Source organism: Mastomys coucha, unplaced genomic scaffold (assembly GCF_008632895.1).
Source record: "Mastomys coucha isolate ucsf_1 unplaced genomic scaffold, UCSF_Mcou_1 pScaffold22, whole genome shotgun sequence".
In the NCBI taxonomy this organism is placed as follows: Eukaryota; Metazoa; Chordata; class Mammalia; order Rodentia; family Muridae; genus Mastomys; species Mastomys coucha.
Window position 1 is genome coordinate 139,097,760 of NW_022196905.1, and position 20,092 is coordinate 139,117,851.

Genomic DNA, 20,092 nt, shown 5'->3' on the forward strand with positions numbered 1-20,092 from the left:
CACCACACCCGATGTTCCCAGGTGCCTCTTTAAGTGATAGCTCAGAAAGCTTCTGTTTTTCAAAAGCATAAAGAAATAGTATTTCAAAGGAAAGCAATTCTATTAAAATCCTAGTGTTTCTTTATGTAGATGCATATGTGCATGTTCGTCTATGTGAGTACTTGTGCACATGTGTGTGGAAACTAAAGGTTACTCTCAAGTGTTACTCGTCACTCACTTTCAACCTGTGGGTTTTTTTGGTGGTGGTGGTGTTTTGTTGTTTGTTTTTCAAGACAGGGTTTCTCTGTGTAGCCCTGGCTGTCCTGGAACTCACTCCGTAGACCAGGCTGGCCTCAAATGCAGAAATCTGCCTCCCTCTGCCTCCCGAATTAAAGGCGTGTGACACCACCACCCAGCCCATCTTGTGTTTTTTGAGATACTATTTTTCACTGGCCTAGAGATTGCTGATTCAACTAGTACAGCTGGCCAATGAGTGAGTCCCAAGGATCCTATTTCTGCCTCCCCAGCACTGGGGTTTCAAACCCCTGCCACAAGGGAGGGAAGACCCTCTCTGAATGTAGGCCAATTCCAGGGAGCCATGAACCAAATTTGAAAAGGAAAAAGTGACCAGCTACTGACCGGCTGACTCACATTCCTGCTGCCACGCCTTCCCTTCTCTGATGGACAGTCTGCCTTAGTACACCACACTTGGGTCACCTCACCTCCAGTGTGAGTCACTCTGTCCCCATCACTGCAGAACGCCCAAGGCACAGCCTGCTGCCTCTAAGCACTGACAAAGCTTCATTGACACGCAGGGGAAAAGATACTCTGCCACACAGAGTGTGCTTGGTGGAGCTTTTATTCAGGAACAATGGCAGTATGTCATGGGAATGAACGGTACAAGAGACAATACTATTTCAGCAGGATATCCAAGGGCCAACAGTTAGAGTGACAAGAGATCTACCTTCCCAGACTCAATCATCCTTAATCCAGCAGGTGGGGGCCGCCCTGGCATGCTGGGTACCCGGGTAAACCTGGAAGCTTACATCTGCACCTATGTGCCATGTTTCCTTCCTTTCTTCCTTCCTTCCTTCCTTCCTTCCTTCCTTCCTTCCTTCCTTCCTTCCTTTCTCCCTCCCTCCCTTCCTTCCTCCCTCCCTCCCTTCCTTCCTCCCTCCCTTCCTTCCTTCCTTATTCTGAAACAGGAACTCCCTATGTGTGACTCTGGATATCCTAGAACTCACTATGTAGACCAGGCTGACCTTGAACTCTGATCTGATATCTACCTGCCTTTGCCTCCCGGATGCTGGGATTAAAGGTGTGCACCACCATGCCAGGCTTCTCCTTATCACCCCTCTGCCTCCTGCTATTTTCTTTTGCTATCTTGGAAGTAACTGAGTGGGTAAGGTGTCACACTACACTACACTACACTACACACACACACAGAGAGAGAGAGAGAGAGAGAGAGAGAGAGAGAGAGAGAGAGAGAGAACGCAGACATCAAGACTCAGTAGTACAAGGCTGCTATCCCAAACCCTCACTAGCTCAACCTTTCCTCTGTTTGCTCCAATTACCTTTTCCTCGGTGGACATTGGTCTTACAGGTTTCAATGAAAGAGGGTCCACTTACAAAGCATTCTATACTCATAGGGTGTTCATTCTGTCCCCATGCCCCACCCAGCTTCCAGCAAACAGGCCGGGGCAACATAATGGCCTGGTCATGGAACTGTAGAGATACAAAGGACAGAAGGTGAGGCTGGTCTTGGGCACCACCTTTGAGGCCCAGTTCAAATCCATCCCAGCAACAAGCCTTCCAGATATACAGCAAATCATCTGAGGGGCTCCATCACACCCACGTGTGCCCTTCCTTGCTGTGAGCATGCCCATCTGAGCATGTTATCTTTCACTATCCATCCTTCACCATCTGAGACCTCCTTCCTCCTTCCTTCTGGCTGGGGCAGAGCTGCATTGCCAGGGGCCTCAAGGGGCAGCCAGACCCACTTGGGAGAATTTTAACACAACACACCAAAGATCAGAATCCTGCTTGGTAGAGGGGGCGGGGGAGGGGTGACTGGGAACAGCTTACAGCACTGACTAGACTGTATGGATGAATAGATGACAGTGGGGAGGTGACACAAAGGACGGATGATGTCAGCTGGACTGTACAAATCAGTGACCAGTCTGAGCAAATGGTCACGCCTGTGTAAACCCCTCCTGCTCAGTAGCATAGGCCACCCTGCCCGAAGCGCCTGACGGGTGATCGGTGAATACTGAGAGGTATGGGGTGGGAGTTCACACATTGTAAGTTTTTACAGGTTTGTAGAGGGGTGGAAGCAGCCCGTGGTTCTCTCGGACGATTTCCAGGTACTCGGATGGTGAGTCCAGAAAGAGGGAGCCACAGCACACTTGGCAGCAACACTTGAGTCCAGTGGCCCCTGGGCTCTTTTCAGACATGGGAGAGGGAAAGTCAAAATCAGCCACCTATGGTCAATAAAACCTCAGGGATTGACTAACCAGCCCCTGGGGTACTCCCCACCAGCCTGTCCTCCGGCTCGAAAGTTCAGCAGAAAGGAGATGAGTCAGATGGGTTGACAGCCAACTCAGCAATCCTACCAGTCTATCCATGTCTCTTCTGGGCCTCGTTCCAAACCTTAGGATTTAGCAGGAGCCCCCCCTCCAGGCATCCTGGTCTGCCTATCATACCCTCTCCTAGATAAGGCTCAGGGGTCTAGCCTCCATCCTACAGAGCACCTACCTCCACTATGTCCTTCTGGGTAGCAGCGCTCCGTACAGTCATGTACATGAGGAAAACCAGAAGCACGGTGATTAGCGTGGCACACGGGAAAGCAAAGACAAACGGCTGGAAGCCTGGGAGGGAGAGAGGGAGGTTACCAGACTGGGTAGCTCGTGTTCAAGTACTGGTTCACGAGTAAAGGCTGGTACTGCCAAGCTTAAGGACCTAGGTTCGATCCCAGGCGTGAACACAGTAATAAAAAGAGAAATTGACTCACTGAAATTGTCCCCTGGCCTCCACTTGTGTCATGGCATACACAATAGCCAGGCAGTGGTGGCACCTACCTTTAATCCCAGGACTGAGGAGGCAGAGGTAGGCGGATCTGTGAGTTCAGGTCCAGCCCGGTCTATAGAACCAGTTCCAGGACAGCCAGGGCTACACACAGAGAAACTCTCTCTTGAAAAGACAAACAAAAGGAAGAACACAAGCATGCATAACAAATCAATAATAAGTGTTTTTTAACTAGTGATGTTGAGTGTGTGTGTGCACGCACGCATGTGTGCGTGTACTTGTGTGTGGCTGTATTGTGTGTGCAGGTGCACAAATGTGTGTGTGCAGCCTCATGTGGGCAGGTGTGTGTGCTTACAAAAATCAGGGCAACTTCTAGGGTTGTTCCTTGGGTTCCTTTGACTTTTTGTTTGAAAGGGGATCAAGAATGGCGTCAAGCTGGTCAGGCTGGCCGGCTCCAAGGATCCGCCTGTTTCTACCTCCTAGTTCTGCCTAGCTTTTTATATGGATTGTGGACACCAAACTCTGACCGTCATGTTTGCAAGGCAAGCACTTTACTGACTGAGCTAACTATCTCTTCAGCGCAAAATTCTGGCTCTAAGGAAGCAAGCAGGACAGAGAAGAACACAGTCAAACCCTGCTAGAGAAAATTTTCTCTTCTGTACACACTAAACAGGTCCACAGGAAATCTAGGACTTGATGAAAAAGAGAAACTGAGGCTACGGAGATGGCCCTGTGCTTAACCACTTACTGCACAGGCCTAAGAACTAGAGTCCAGATCCCCAGATGAGCACAGTCACTTACCTGTAATTACAGCCATGGGTGATGGAGGAAGGGTCACCAGAGCCAACCGATACAGAGACTAGCCATATTGGCATGCTCTGGGTTTGATTGAGAGAGCCTGCCTCATTGAATGAGATGGAAGGGTGATCAAGAATGGTTCTTCTTAGATTTTATTTTTTATAAATATTTATGTGTGTGTGTGGTGTGCATGGTAGCATAATGTCCATGGATGCCAGAAGTGTGCACTGGATCCCCTGGAGCTGAAATTTCAAAGGTTATGAAAGTCCCAGTGTGGGTGCTGGGAACCCAACTCAGGTCCTCAGGTGCAAGAGCAGAATGCGCTTCTAACTCCTGAACCACCACTCCAGTGGGAGGGCAATTCTTTTTTTTTTTTTTTTTTTTTTTTTATGGATGTGATTGTTTTGCTAATATGTACACACATGTCTGGTGCCTGAGGAGGTCAAACAGGGACATCAGATCCTCTGGAACTGGAGTAACAGATGTTTGTGAGCCACCTTGTGGGTGCTGGGAACTGAACCTGAGTCCTCTACAAGAGCAACAAGTGCTCTTAACTGATGAGCCATCTCTCCAGCCCCCATCTCAGGATCCTTAATATAAAATCTACGTGGGCCTTTAATACTCCTACACACACACACACACACACACACACACACACGTGTACACACACACACACACACACAGGAAAATAAATAAAATGAAGTATGAGAATGGTTAAAAACATATTCACAGGGGCTGGAGAGATGGCTCAGTGGTTAAGAGCACTGACTGCTCTTCCAGAGGTCTTGAGTTCAATTCCCAGCAACCACATTGTGGCTCACAACCATCTGTGATGCAATCTGATGCCCTCTTCTGGTGTGTCTGAGCATAGTGCTGGTGTACTCACATTTTGTAGTTGTTACATCTCAAAGAAACTTGGGACAAGCCTCCTTCAGTACCTGTGGCTCCTCCCAGCACTTCTAGCTCCACCTTCTACCGGAAACCTTTTCCTCCCAAGGGCTTCCGCTTCTCTTCCCCCAGCCTAATCCCTATAGAACAGCCCTTTTGGCTGCAACTGTCTCTTGGTCTCTTGATCTCTTGACCCAGGCCACCTCTCTTGGTCACTGTACTGGCTGGTTTTGTGTGTCAACTTGACATAAGCTGGAGCTATCACAGAGGAAGGAACCTCCTTGAGGAAATGCCTCCATGAGATCCAGCTGTAAGATATATTTCCTTTTATTTTATTTTTTTTTTTATTTTTTATTTTTTATTTATTTTTTGTTTTTGAGACAGGGTTTCTCTGTATAGCTCTGGCTGTCCTGGAACTCACTCTGTAGACCAGGCTGGCCTCGAACTCAGAAATCCGCCTGCCTCTGCCTCCCAAGTGCTGGGATTAAAGGTGTGCGCCACCACTGCCCAGCTTGTAAGACATATTTTCAATTAGTGATCAAGGGGGAAGTGCCCTTGTGGGTGGTGCCATCCCTGGGCAGGTAGTCTTGGGTTCTATAAAAAAGTAAGCTGAGCAAGCCAGGAGAACCAAGCCAGTAAGTAACATCCCTCCATGGCCTCTGCATCAGTTCCTGCTTCCTGACCTGCTTGAGTTCCAGTCCTGACTCCCTTTGGTGATGAACAGCAATGTGGAAGTGTAAGCTAAATAAACCCTTTCCTCCCCAACTTGCTTCTTGGTCATGATGTTTGTGCAGGAATAGAAACCTGACTAAGTCACACTCCTATCTTGTTCTCCTTCCCTCCCCCTATCGCCTTCATGGTCAGGATTAGTCTGCTGGCCATGTTCAGCCCAGAGTCCTGCCTTTGCCTGCTTTCTCTTATATCTATAGTAAAAATCTTCCCCATACTTTAAGAGGGGCCATGTCCTCCTCCTCCTCTTATTATTATTTTATTTTTGCTTTCATGCAGGGAGGGAGGGGAGAAGGGTGTTTTGAGACAGGGTTTCTCTGTATAGCCCTGGCTGTCCTGGAACTCACTCTGTAGACCAGGCTGGCCTCGAACTCAGAAATCCACCTGCCTCTGACTTCCAAGTGCTGGGATTAAAGGCATGAGCCACCACTGCCCTGCTGCAATAGCACCTTCTTAGGGGCAGTTAAATTCCCCACTCCTGCTGTGTGGGCCAGAGTCAATGACTAGTTGGTAAGAGTGAATCATGTGTCTCCAAAGTCTACACCATGAACATGGGAAGAATCTGTGTGATGGTTAGTTCCTATGTGAACTAGATTGGATTGTAAGATGGGCAGAGATGATTAGCTCCTAAGGGCTCTGGTTCATCTCTTGATATAGTCATAACTGAGTGGCATTCTTGGGAAATGGTACAAGGGAGGAAGGTGGGACTTTGGAAATGTGATGGATAACATGGGAAAACTGTCTCAGTTGAAGGATAATCTAGATCAGGCTGGCCTACAGCATGACTATGTCTTGATTCTTTCTTAAAGAAGTATTTATTTTATGAATATGAGTACACTGTCACCATCTTTGGACACACCATAAGAGGGCATTGGATCCCATTACAGATGGTTGTGAGCCATCATATGGTTGCTGGGAATTGAACTCATGACCTCTGGGAAGAGGCATCTCTCCAGCCCCCTATGTCTTGATTCTTAAATGGCAATGTGCTGAATGTGGGTAGCACCATTTCCTAGTTTGGGGTGTTAAGCTATGTATGAGGAAAGCATTCTCTGCTCTTGAGTATGGATGTGGCATTGACTAGCTCCTGAATTCCTGCCTTGACTTACCTCAATGATGGACCACACCCTAGGTGTGTCAGCCAAACAAATCCCTTCCTGCCCAAGTTGCTTTTCATCAGGATTTTATCACAGAAATCAGAGCGATGGAGACAGAAGTAGGCCATGACTGTCACCAAGGACACAAGGACTGTGTTTTGTTCTGGCTCCTTCCTGTATCTCCTTTGCCTGCTCCTGGCCAGCTATGATGTAAACTGTCCTTTTCTCTGATTCCGATGTACCGTGAAGAAGCTCCTTGGTCACCCACTCCCACCCGTTTTGCCCATGTTCATGGAGTTGAGACAGTATGGGACAAACTTTCAGAATCCTTCCTCTCAAAACAATGCCAGCTGTTTGGTCAGGAATTTGATCGACAGTTAATACAGCCCCTTCTCAGCAGCACTGTGTCTCCACCTCAGCTTTCTACCACATGGCGGTTCTGGCCTCACCCACAAAGGCTCTTCCCAAGGAAAGCATGGTGGAGTGGAGAGAGGTCAATGGTCATGAGTTCAAATCCTGGCTCTGACCGTGCTATGGGATGCTCATGCTGACCTGAGAGGCTGCCGAGGTGAAGTGAGGAGAGAGATGAATGGACTGGCTCGGCAGGCGATTACTTTTCCTGCACCAGCATGAGGCTTCTTCCCGAGAAAAGGTGGTGTGCCTTGAGTGTGTGTGTGCAGATGTACCTCCCTGTGCACTCACACTGTGGAGGTCAGAGGTTAACTTCAGGAGTCTTCCCATATCACTCTGTACATCCCCTGCCTTGTTTTTCAGTGTATTTGGTTGGTTTTACTTTTTAATTGCATTTATTTTTATTTATCTACTTATTTGTTGGTGTAGGTGTGTGTGTGTGTGTGTGTGTGTGTGTGTGTGTGTGTGTGTAGATCAGAGGACAATTATATAGTTAGTTCTCTCCTTCCCACTATGTCCCTCCTGGGAATAGAACCAGATCATTAGGCTTAATGGCATGCACCTTTACCCACTGAGCCATCTTGTCAGCCTATTTTTTTGGATTTTTCATTTAAGACAGGATCCTACTTGGTAGTCCTGGCTGGTCTGAAACTTCAACATAAACAAGGCTTGCTTTGAGTTCACAAAGCTCTGCCTGCCTCTGCCTCCCATACACTGAAATTGTAGGTATGCCCCACTACACCTAGCTTCTACCTCATTTTCTTTAGACAATGTTTTTTACCCAACTCAGAGCTCACCAATTTGGCTTAACTAGTTTGTCAGGGCTCTAGGAATCCTCCAGTCTCCACATCCCTGCCCCTAGTACTGGGGTGACAGACACAGGCTGCTGCTTCCACTTTCCCACCTTTTAAATTTTTGTTATGTGTATGGTTGTTTTCCCTGTATGTGTATATATGTGTGTGTGTGTGTGTGTGTGTGTGTGTGTGTGTGTGTGTGTGTGTGTGCAATATGTGCATACAGTGCCTGCAGAATCCAGAAGAAAGCATCAGATCTCCTAGAACTGGAGTCCCAGGTAGCCGTGAGCTGCCACATGGGTGCTGGGAATTGAATAGTTGGTAGAGTGTTAAGAATTACATTGGCAGAGTTTGGTGGTGGTCCTGGGGTGGGTAGAGTATTGTAAATAGTATTTAGTGGAGGTAATGAAGTCAGTAGAGTAGGGGGTAGTATTGATGGCATTTGGTGGTAGCACCGGTGTTGGTAAAGTACTGGTGGTGGGCCAGGCATTGGTGGCACACACTTTTAATCCTAGCTCTCAGTAGGCAGAGGCAGGTGGATCTCTGTGAGTCTGAGGCCAGCCTGGTCTATAGAGTGAGTTCTGGGACATCCAGGGCTCCACAGTGAGACCCTGTCTCAAGGCACCAACCCCAAAGTTTTGGTGGTGGTATTAATGGAATTTGGTGGTGGTGTAAAAGTCAGTAGAGTATTAGGGCATTGGTACAGTTTGCTAATGGTACCTAGATTGGTAGAGTGTTAAGGATGATCCTGGTAATGTTTGGTGCTGGTGCTGAAGTTGATGGAGTGCCAGAGATAATACTGGTGGCGTTGGTGGTGGGGCTGAAGTGATAGAGTGCCATTAATGGTATTGGTGGAGTTGTTGGTACTAAGGTGGGTAGAGTGTTCAGGATAATCGTGGCAGAATTTCAAGTTGGTGCTGAGAGGTGGAACGTTGATTGTTGGAATCTGGTGGTGAGTAGGTTGGCGGAGTGTGGATGATGGTGGTGGCTGTCATTGAAATGTGAATTGTTCCTTTACCCAGGAGAACTACAACCTTAGTGCTGATGGGGTTGGTCTTGATAACCTCGGTAGGATCAGCTACCAAGTGATCACAGGCTGCTGCGTCACCAGAGGTGACGGGCAGAGTTTTGATACCTGTATGGCACTGCGCAGAAGGGGAGGTGTCACTTACTGGAAGGCCACACCTGAATCCTGTGGTACTGGTGAGCCTTGCTGATAGCATTCTCAGCACGGAAGATGAAGCAGTAGTCCCCAGGGTCCTGGAAGACGTGGGTCAGGTTAAAAGATGTCCGGGTCACCAGCACAGCGTGGCACTCTCTGTCCTCCAGTGGGAGACACTGCGGCTTGAGGCCCCAGCACACATGCAGCGGTGGGCTACAGAAGAACAGATACACATTTTCAGAAAGAGCTTGGTAAGGAGCAGGAACCCAGCTAAGCCCAGGGAAGCTGAGTAGTGCAGAAATTTCAGAGTCCTCTCCATACAGGACGCTAGCCTGCCCTGCTCCATGTGATGGTTCAGAGTCCAACTGTCACTTTAGTGGGACTTAGAATTGCCATGGAAACAAACCTCAGAGCATGTCTGTGCCAGGGTTTCTAGGTTAGGTTAATTAAGGTGGGAAGACCCACTCTGAATGTAGGGAGCACCATTCAGTGTGTTACAGTCCTGGATTAAGTAAAAAGTGAAAGCAAGCCAGGCAGTCATGGTGAATGCCTTTAATTCCAGCACTTGGGAGGCAGAGGCAGGCAGATTTCTGAGTTCGAGGCCAGCCTGGTCTACAAAGTGAGTTCCAGTAGAGCCAAGGACAGAGAAACTCTATCTCAAAAAACAAAACAAAACAAAACAAAAACAAAACAAACAAACAAAAAAGCGAACACAAGCTGAGCACCCCCATCCGCCACTTTCTGCGTCCTGACTGTGGGTCCCATATGACCAGCCATCTAAAAATCCTTCTGCTATGCCTCTCTCTTGTAAATATCAGTCTCAATTGTAGGTTTCTATCCTGCCTTAGGTCATTCAGTTCCCTGGGGGGCAACCAAGCCTTGGGGGCCAGTATTTACCATTGCATGATGTAACAGAAGACTAAACCTCAACAATTCCCTTTTCTTTTTTTTGTCTAAGTGAAAAGGCTCTTTCTCTTATAATAATAAACAACATACAGTAGGAACAGTTATGAACAGTTATAAAAATTATTAAGCGATTTATTTATTTATTTAGGGTTTTTTTCGAGACAGGGTTTCTCTGTGTAGCCCTGGCTGTCCTGGAACTCACTCTGTAGACCAGGCCGGCCTCGAACTCAGAAATCCACCTGCCTCTGCCTCCCAAGTGCTGGGATTAAAGACGTGCGCCACCATCGCCGGGCTTTTTATTTTCTATCCTATCTTGGTGAGTTCAGGGTTCTGCATTTAAATCAACTTCTATCTTAATTTGTATTATTAATTTAAAAATATCTTTTTAGACCTAAACATCTTCTTAAGTCCTAAACAACTTAAGCTTCATTGTGAGACTAGAACTCCATCTGAGACCTGAGAAAAAATAAATATTACCAGAGTATGTAGGAAGTGCAGGAACATAGCTTCCAAAAATTATAGAAATGACAGAGACAGCTGACTGCCTGGACAGTCGTCCTTCAAATCGTCTCTCTAATGTTGGAGTATCTTATCTTCAGCCTTCTGGTCCAGAATATCTGACAGATATTTTGTGAAGCAGGAATTATGAAGGACTAGCTTACCCTGTCTTGACAGAACTTGGCAGTTGACTTTCCTGCGTCTGTTTGGCCTTTTTGGACAACGTATTGCCTGCAGATGAATTTAGGGCACTTTCTTTGCCCAGTGGCTAGCTTGCCACAATTGAAGCAATTGCATATAGAGGTTATTGATGCTCATCATCTTCTTTGAAACAGAATGGAGTACTGTCAGGAGCAGACTTACCTCAGTCAAAAGATCTTTTAATAATGAAATAATTTTAAATGCCATATTTTGTAGATCTCTGAGGCTTTTTTGTTTTTAGAGATTTATTTATTATTATAAGTAAGTACCCTGTAGCTGTCTTCAGACATGCCAGAAGAGGGCATCAGATCTCATTGTGGGTGGTTGTGAGCCACCATGTGGTTGCTGGGATTTGAACTCAGGACCTTTGGAAGAACAGTCAGTGCTCTTACCCACTGAGCCATCTCACCAGCCCCAATCTCTGAAGTTTTTGAAGACCATCTATCTATCTATAGCATATCTGAACAAGCAAATGTTACCTGTCTCCAGGTACCTACTATCTGTATACTCAGGATAGATATTTCTGTGATAATATAGATTAGTATCTAACATGACCATGAGTAACTTGCAATACTTAATTATCCTAAACAGTTTGTAACAGAACCTATTAAAAGGGCTGGGACTAAGCCTTGTATTATTAAATGAGTTGCATAGGCATACTATCTATATGAGTTGAAATATACATATATTATATTGTAACAAAAATAATCTTAAATTTTGTATCAATGTAGAGAGATTTATACCAATGAAAACCTTAAACCTGTCTCTTATACAGGTTTAATCCTGTACCAATTCTGTGCCAACGTAACAAAATATAACCTCAATTTTGCATCAAAGTATAAAGATCCTTACCAATGTGAGATTATGGCTATAAAGTTTTTTTTTAATTTTTTTGGTTATTCTACCCTTATTTGTCTTATTTATCTAACTTCTTATAATATTTTTATATCTATTCAACTCCCTTTTCCTTTGTAAGGAAAAAAGAACGATAGAGAAAATAAAAAAAGAGAAAAGAAATCCCTGAATCTAACCTCTCTATTTAATTTCCTTCCTATCCAAGACCATAATTATTTGAAATTATCCTCTAAAATGACAACATATCCCCTAAAATGACAACCTATCTGTAACTCATAAAACACATCCATCCTTTACAGGATTAGGATGATGTATTGCCTGTTAGTTTTGTCTATAGCAGAATGGAAGACCAGGAGGGCTGCAGCCCAGACAGGATCCACCCCCCAGGCCCCCCCACCCACTGGGATACCTGCTGTTCCACCTTCCTGATCCATCCTGCCTCAAACTGATACTGTTTCCAGAGTCTTGTTTCTAGAACAGCTTCAGAAGGGACTGCTAATTCTGGATAACCTTGACTACTCAGGCCTTTCAGACTGTTGCAGTTGGGACCTCAGTTAAGCCCTCAACTTTTTCAATCATACAAAGACTGGACAACAAACGCTACAGCTGCTTTCTTAAGACTAATCATTTTTGCAATGTTCTTGGGCCCACAAACAGGGTAAATGAGCAAAGAGGCCAAAGACAGAGAAGAAGTTAGTTAAGGACTGGCACTCAAAACCTCCATGGTGGCATGAGGATACCAAAATTTTTCACCCTATCAAGGTTTGCTTAGCGTTTCAGATTCTGCTTCTCTGCCAACTTCTCCATGAAACCTTCCCCGTCTTCCTCATTCAGGAAGTGCTCATTCTGCCCTGGGTGCCATCTGAGCACTGTCTAGTGTTGTGTACACACCTCTGCCTCACTAACCTGGGGTCTCCTCAGGGTCTCAGGCCAATTCTTCTTGCATCCGGAATGGCTGATGTTGGGGTGTATTAGTTAAATTTTTTCATGATGCCCCCAGACAGTGACTTAAAGCAGGAAGGAGTTTCTTTGGGCTAACAATTCATGGAGAGGAAGTGCTGATCTTCTGCTATGTATTGTAATGCTAAATATTGCCACCCCCACCCCCACCCCACTTCCCACTTCCGCAAGGCCTGGTTGCTCCCAGGGATGAGAGAATCCACATATACTTCAATTAATGCTATGTGACCTTGCACCAGTTTGGGGTGCATGATTGTAAAGCAAAAACTGTGGTCTCTAGTAAACTTTTAAGGGGATCCCCTTTTTTCATCTTATGCCTATGTACAATTGGTCATGTGTGGACTGGAGCGATGGGTCAGTGGTTAAAAGCACTTGATGCTCTTGTAGAGGACCCCGGTTCTAATCCCAGCACCCACACAGCAGCTTACAACCATCTGTAACCCCAGTTCTAGGGGACTGGACATTCTCTTCTCACCTCCTAGGACATCAGGCACACATATATTACATAGATATACATGCAAGCAAAACACTCATACATGTAAAATAAATCTAAAACAATTTTTACAATTAAAAATATTGTAAGAGCTGGACAGTGGTGGCACATGCCTTTAATCCCAGCACTTGGGAGGCAGAGGCAGGCAGATTTCTGAGTTCAAGGCCAGCCTGGTCTACAGAGTGAGTTCCAGGACAGCCAGGGCTATACAGAGAAACCTTGTCTCAAAAAAGTTAAAAAAAAAATATATATATATATATATATATAAATATATATATTTATATATTAAAATACATATATAATACATACATACACACACATATAGTAAGAGAGGATAATAAATAATAAGTAAAACTTAGGGCTGGAGAGATGGCTCAGTGGTTAAGGGCACTGACTGCTCTTCCAGAGGTCCTGAGTTCAATTCCCAGCAACCACATGGTGGCTCACAACCATCTGTAATGGGATCTGATGCCCTCTTCTGGGGTGTCTGAAGACAGCTATGGTGTACTCATATACATAAAATAAATAAATAAATAAATAAATAAATAATAAAAATATGTATAATTTTGTGGGCATATGATAAAAATCAGATGTATTATGATCTAACCTATCAGTTAAAGTAAAGAACCAGCCAAACCATGCTTGTTAACAGCCAGACCCTCCTGCTTTTAAACTCCATAAAGAGAGCTGCCAGGCTGTAACCTGGGGCCCTTGACCATTCTCACTCCATGTTGCCTGCTGCCCATCTTGACAGTGTCTCAGGCTAATCTAGAGGTTTTCAACCCTCCTAATGCTGCAACCCTTTAATATTGTACCTCATGTTATTCGATTCCCAGAGGCGTCGCCACCCATGGGTCGAGTACCAGCACTCTAATCTGTGCATTGCTTAGTTCTGAATATCTCACTCCTTTTAGAAATCTATGCCAGCCGTTATTTTTAATTATTTGGCTAAGAGACCAAGAACCTGGAATCACATGGTGAAGATCCTGTTCTCTCCCAGTTCATAGCCATGGACAGTATAGTACCGTCTTCCCTCTAGGCTCATTAAGGGACAGAGCAGGCTCTGTGGCATCATTGATAGTGTACAGAGGCCACAGGACACCCATCCAACATTCTGTGGGTTCACTCACCTCCCGAAGAAGTTCAGATTCATTGTCAGCTTTTGGAATGTCTGTAGGAGGGTGGGCCCCAAAATCTGGATGCCTTGAAGTGACTCTGTAAGGAAGGAGGAGCCCATTAGATCCAGTGGCCGAGAATTGGCACAAGGAACACAGCCTCTTAGGCTGCATGGCCACCTCTGTGTCCTTGCCTCTGTTCCTGATGCTGGTTCAGAGGGAGGCAACTGGAGAAACAAGCAAGAGCCAGCTCTCTCACTCGCTGTCACTACACCACCAACTATGCCACAAGAAAAGCACCAGCCATTATCAAAGGTAAAGAAATCCTCACAAAGCCTGGAGAGACACCTCGTCTGGTATCAGTTAACTCTGTCAACTGGACACATCCTAGAGTCACCTGAAATTGAATCAGTCTCAACTGAGGGATTGCCCGGATTCAGATTGGCCTGTGAACATGTCAGTGGTGTTTTAATCTTGATTCCTAATTGATGTGGGAGGACCCAGCCCACTGTGGGCGGCACCATTCTCTAGGCAGGTGGTCCTGGGCTATCCAGGAAAGCTAGCTGAGCATGAGCTAGCGATGAGCTGACACACGGCAGTCTTCCATAGTTTCTGCTGTACATCCCTGACACTGTTCCCCAGCTGCAGGTAATGTGTTGTAGAACTAGCAAGCAGTTCTGCCTTCACAGGCTCCCGCCTTGAATTCTTGGCCCTGACTTCTCTCGGTGATAGACTGTGACCTGGAGCCTAAGACAGAGAAAACTTGGCCTCCTCTGAGTTGGTTTTGGTCAGAGTGTTTTTATCCCAGCCACACAGATCAAAATAGAACATTTGGTAAAGACTAGACCTGAATTCCACCCTCAGCACCTTGTAAAGTGTCAGGTACGATGACATCTGCTTGATATCCCAGAGCTGAGAGAGTGAGATGTGTGGATCCCTGAGAGTCACTGGCCAGACAGACAAGCTCACTAGGTGAGCTCCAGGCCGGTAAGAAACACTTGTTTCAAAAGAATGTTGTTGAGTCAGGGCAGGTGGCTCCTTTCTTTTATCCTAGCACTTAGAGACAGAGGCAGGGGATCTCTGTGAGTTCCAGGCCAGTCAAAGCTACACTGTCAAAAACAATTATTAGTTCTTAAAAGGTAGACTGGCATCTAAAAACTCAAAGTTTCCCCTCTGACCTCCACATGCAAATGCACAAGTGTGCATACCCACAGGCTCAGGTGCACGGGCACATCATGCACATACCCTCACCCCATACATACACACATACAAAGAAATCTCTGGAAACTGTCCAGAGCCAGGTAGCTAGAGAGAGGCTTCCCACCCTCTACAGCCATCTTTGACCTGAACTGTACTGACTGGGGAACAAGAAGCATGAAGGACCAGCTTCCCTGTGGCAGGTGTCTAGTCAAGCTCAGGCTCCGGGGACAGGGTAACCTAAACTCATATGCCAAAAGAGTGGCTGCCTGTGGCCTTTGGCAGACTCTCTGAAGAAGACATGAGAGGGGAGATGGCTCTGAGGATGGTGTTGGTATTCTGTCTGGACTCCACCCCCACAGTTACCTGGCAACAGCCAGGTATGCTTCTCCCCACAGTTACCCAGAAACAGCCAAGTAGACCTGGCCCACTATAAAAGGGGCTGCTTGCCCCCTCCTCTCTCTCTCTTGCCTCTTCCTCTTGCTCTCCCTCTCTCCCCATTCCCTTCCCCTCTCTCTCCACATGGTCAAGTCTGGCCTTTACTTCTCTTCTCTCTCCCTCTCTCTGCCTTTCTCTGCCTCTACTACCCTCTTAACTCCCCTCCCCATGCCCTGTCCTCAGTGGGAAGGGATGTCTCTGCATGGGCCCGCTGAAACATCCCCTTCCTCCATACCTCAACACACCCCCATAGAACAATTTGGTATTTTTGTTTGTTTGGTATTTTATCTTTCTATAAACACTTCACTCTGGAGCAGACCTGAGAGTGGAGATGGCTCTGAGGATACCCCTTCAAGAGCAGCCCGAGGATAGCCTGTAGTCACCTGGACCTGGAAGGGATGTTGTCTAGGACTCCGTGGGCTTATGAGCCAATCCGGCAGGAGACCTACCTCGCAGATCCAATGATGCTGAGAAGTCACCGGTCTTCTGTATGATGCCCTTTGTGGTGTCTGGCTTTATCTGCTCCCATTCTGCGACCACCCTGACTTTCACCGTGAAGGTTCCAGGGCTCGAATAGTTGTAATATACCACAGAGTTGTCAGTTATCAACAAGGTCCTGTGAGGTGACACGGAGAAGGGACAGAGACATCACTGGTTCCCTTTTCAGCAATTTGGAAGTGAATCCAAGAAGGCATCAGGGCAACGCCTGTAATGACTTGGGAAGCTGAGGCAGGAGGCTCTTAAGTTCAAGACCAGCCTGAGCGATACAGACAAGCTCCATCTCAAAAATAAAAACAAAGATTCATAGCTCTTAAATTTGAACGTGTCAGTTCTAGCTTTCTATGTTTCTGTTTGTTTGATTTTGTCTTTTGAGGTTTTTTTGGGGGAAAGGGTTGTTTTGTTTTGTTGTGGTATTTTTGTTTGTTTGTTTGTTTTTTGAGACAGGGTATACAGAGAGTATAGCCCTGGCTATCCTGGAACTCACTCTATAGACCAGGCTAGCCTCGAACTCAGAAATCCACCCGCCTCTGCCTCCCAAGTGCTGGGATTAAAGGCAAGTGCTACCACTGCCCGGCTTGAGGGTCTTATGAGCCCAGACTAGCCTTGGATATTGCTCTGTAGTCCAGGATGACCTTAATGTTCTGATCCTTCTGCCCATACCTCTGAATGATAGGCCTGTGCCATCATACCAGGCTTTCACTCTTTCTTAGTATTGGAAAGATCTGTCAGTGGTTAAAATCATATACTGCTCCTATAGAGGACCTCATTCAGTTGGTTCTCAAAACCCATGTTGGGCGGCTCACAACTACCTATAACTCCAACCCTGGGGGAATCTGTCACCCTCCTCTGGCCTCCATGGGCACCTGGCACTCATATGCACATATCCATACACAGACATGAACACACATTCACATGATTGAAAAGAATAAAAACAACCTTTGAAAAAGAAAAAAAAAAAAACCAGGCTGGGCAGTGGTGGCACAGCCTTTAATCCCAGGACTCAGGAGGCAGAGGAAGGCAGATCTCTGAGTTCAAGGCCAGCCTGGTCTGCAGAGGGAGTTCCAAGACAGCCAGGGCTACAAAGAGGAAACCTTGTCTCGGAAAAAGGGGGGGCGGGAGGAGAAGAACAATTAAAACTACAAATCTGAAGTTAATTAGATGACTCAGTGGATAAAGGTACTTGGCACCAAGCCTAATGACCTGCATTTGAGTGGTCCCCAGGGTTCTTGTGGTGCAAAGAGAAGCTGTCCTCTGACCTTCACACACTGACAGAGACAGACAGAAGGAATTTTTTTTTTAAAGAGTAAATAGCTAGTCATGGTGGCCCACACCTCTAATCCTCCAGAGGCGCCTGGTCTGTTTAATGAGTTCTAGGGCAGCACAGGTTACATATTGAGACCCTGCAGAGAGGTGGGGGGGGGCAGGGGAGGAGGGACAAGGGAGAGGGGTCAGGAAGGAAGGGAGAGAGGGAGAGAGGGATAGAGGAAGGGAGGGAGGGAGAGAGAGAGAGAGAGGGAATAAATGCATACCCGTCTCCAAAGTCCCATCGGTAGAAGAAGGAAGCGGACTTGAAGAAGTCGCTCGGGTCATGGAGAAGAAAGGACAGTCTAAGACTTCTCTTGGTGATGTAGGAGTTCGGCCAAGACAGGGAGGTGTTCTGAGTAACAACTATGTTTCCCACAAGGGACTCTGAGAAAGACCAAGGGAAAGTGAGTTCACAAAGGCACAAGGCAGAAAGAGCCTGAGTTCACCTTGGGCTGGTGCAGAGCAGCCACTCCCTGCAGGCTCAGCCTTCTCCAGTGCAGTGGGGGGACCCCATGGATCCTCCATCACTGAGATGCCCCAGTCACCCCCTGCTGGCAGTGACTCACAGCAGGTGTTAAGTGCTCAACCTGTGCCTGAGCCCTCACCTCCCTTTCACAGGGATACCCCACCAGAAGAAACACACAGGCTGAAGAAGTACAGGATGTCCACACTTGTAATTCTAGTACCTGGGAGGCTGGGGCAGGAGGGCCAAGAGTTCAAGGCCATCTTGGCTACACAGTGAGTTAGAGGTCAGCCTGGAGCAACAAGGGACCTCATCTCAAAACAAACTAGTGAATTTGCCTCAGAATTGAACATATACAGACTATTTTTGCTGTTGTTATTGGGCTCTAAGAAATACAGCCTAACAATTACTTAATACACTGTATCAGACACCAAAAGGCATAAGGAAATAATTTAAAGGATATCGGAGGTTCATCACACACACAAAAAGCTAGAGGTAGAGCTGGAGAGATGGCTCAATGGTTAAGAGCACTTGTTCCTCTGTAGCTGTAGCTTTGAGGTATCTGATGCCCTCTTCAGGACTCCATGGCAACTGCATCCATTTACACCGGCAGAGTACGGATTAGTGCTTGCTTTACTTTCTACATCATCTTGCAAGCATGAGCAATTTCTCTCAGGGCATTATAAACTCACTGTAAGGGTCATGATTAACAATGCCATGAACTGGGGCTATTGAGATGGCTTTTATCATCTCAATAGGTAAAGGCACCTACCATCGAGGCTGATGATATGAATTCAATCCCCAGGTCCTACACGGTAGAAAGAGAAAATCAACTCCTGCAAATTGTCCTCTGACCTCCACATGGACACCACGGCACAGGTACCCATGTACATACACACCCTCACTAAATAAATAAATACATAGAAAGTAAATGTAGAAAAAGAAATTTAAATACTTCCAAAAATTAGCTGTGTGTTGTAAAATATGCTTATAATCCCAGCACTGAGGGGGCTGAGGCAGGAGGATCTTCTTGCGTTCTGGGCTCTACAGAAAGACTTCCTCTCATACCCCCCAAAAATAAAAAGGCGCATAGATTTCTGGGTGCAGTGGCGCATACCTTTGTTGCCAGCACTTGGGAGGCAGAGGCAGGTGGGTCTCTGTGAGTTCAAGACCAGCCTGGTCTACAAAGTGAATTTCAGGACAGCCAGGGATACACGGGGAAACCCTGTCTTGAAAAACAAAAGCAAAAACAAAAGACACAAATTCTTTCAGTGTCTTTAGTCAGTCCCCTAAGAGTTGTGTGTTTCACTATTTATATCTCTTGTTTTACTGTTGTCATTATCCTGTGCATAAATCATTACCTAAATGAAGACTTACTTCCTGAATACAAATTCATTTTCACTGTAAACCCCAAGTAGGTGCTAGATCTGAACTCTGGTCCTCTGCCTGGCTCCTTATTTCATTTTTATTGTTTTAGATGTATGAGTGTTTTGTCAGTGTGTGTGCTTACTGCCTTAGGAGGTCAGAAAAGAGTGTCTGATCACCTTGGGCTAGAGTTATAGGCAGTTGTGAGCTGTAGGTGCTAGAAATTGAATCAGGCTTGTCTTCCAGAACAACTCCTGCACTTAACCCCTGAGCCAACTCTCCAGTCCTTCTTTTTAAATAAAACATTTTGATTACATTTACCTATTTAGTGCATGTGTGCATGTGTGCATGTGTGCGTGTGTGCGTGTGTGTGTGTGTGTGTGTGTGTGTGTGTGTGCCTGTGTGTCTGTCTGTGTGCACTCATGTCAGGATGTGTGTGTTGAAGTCAGAGGATAACTTGCAGGAGTGGATCCTCTCCATCAGGTGGGTCCTGGGGATCAAACACAGGTCATCAGGCTTCAAGGCAAGCACTTTTACCTGCTGAGCCATCTTGCAAACTCGATTTTCTTGATTCTTTTTAACTTAAATGAACAACCAAGAAAAAAAAATCCATGTTTGCAATTTGCATCTATTTGATTACCATCCACTCTCAAGGCTGGATATTTTTCTCTGTACAAAGAGCTTGGTAACAGGGGAAATGAATGGCTCAGTTGGTTAAGTGCCTGCCTTGAAAGCGTCAGAACCAGAATTTGATCCCAAGAACCCAGATTTACTTAACAACAACAACAACAACAAAAAAGGCTAGATTATGATGGTGGATAACATTTGTAATCTCAGCGCTGGGGTGTACTGGCCAGCCAACTTACAACTTAGTCTAATTAATGAGCTCCAGACCAAGAGTGGACTGTAGAAA

General features: G+C 46.1%; 1 protein-coding gene across 1 annotated transcript in view; it reads right to left on the minus strand.

The window, feature by feature from the left end:
• Positions 1-820: 820 nt before the first annotated feature.
• Positions 821-20,092, minus strand: part of Tmem130 (transmembrane protein 130) — a 26,325-nt gene continuing 7,053 nt past the window's right edge. Inside the window, exons 3-8 of the mRNA XM_031338677.1 lie at positions 17,576-17,735; positions 15,995-16,161; positions 13,926-14,010; positions 8,893-9,095; positions 2,734-2,846; positions 821-2,420 (exon numbers count right to left, since the gene is read on the minus strand). Of these exons, the coding sequence (XP_031194537.1) occupies positions 2,271-2,420; positions 2,734-2,846; positions 8,893-9,095; positions 13,926-14,010; positions 15,995-16,161; positions 17,576-17,735 (878 nt within the window). The 3' untranslated portion in view covers positions 821-2,270. The remainder of the gene's footprint in view (positions 2,421-2,733; positions 2,847-8,892; positions 9,096-13,925; positions 14,011-15,994; positions 16,162-17,575; positions 17,736-20,092) is intronic.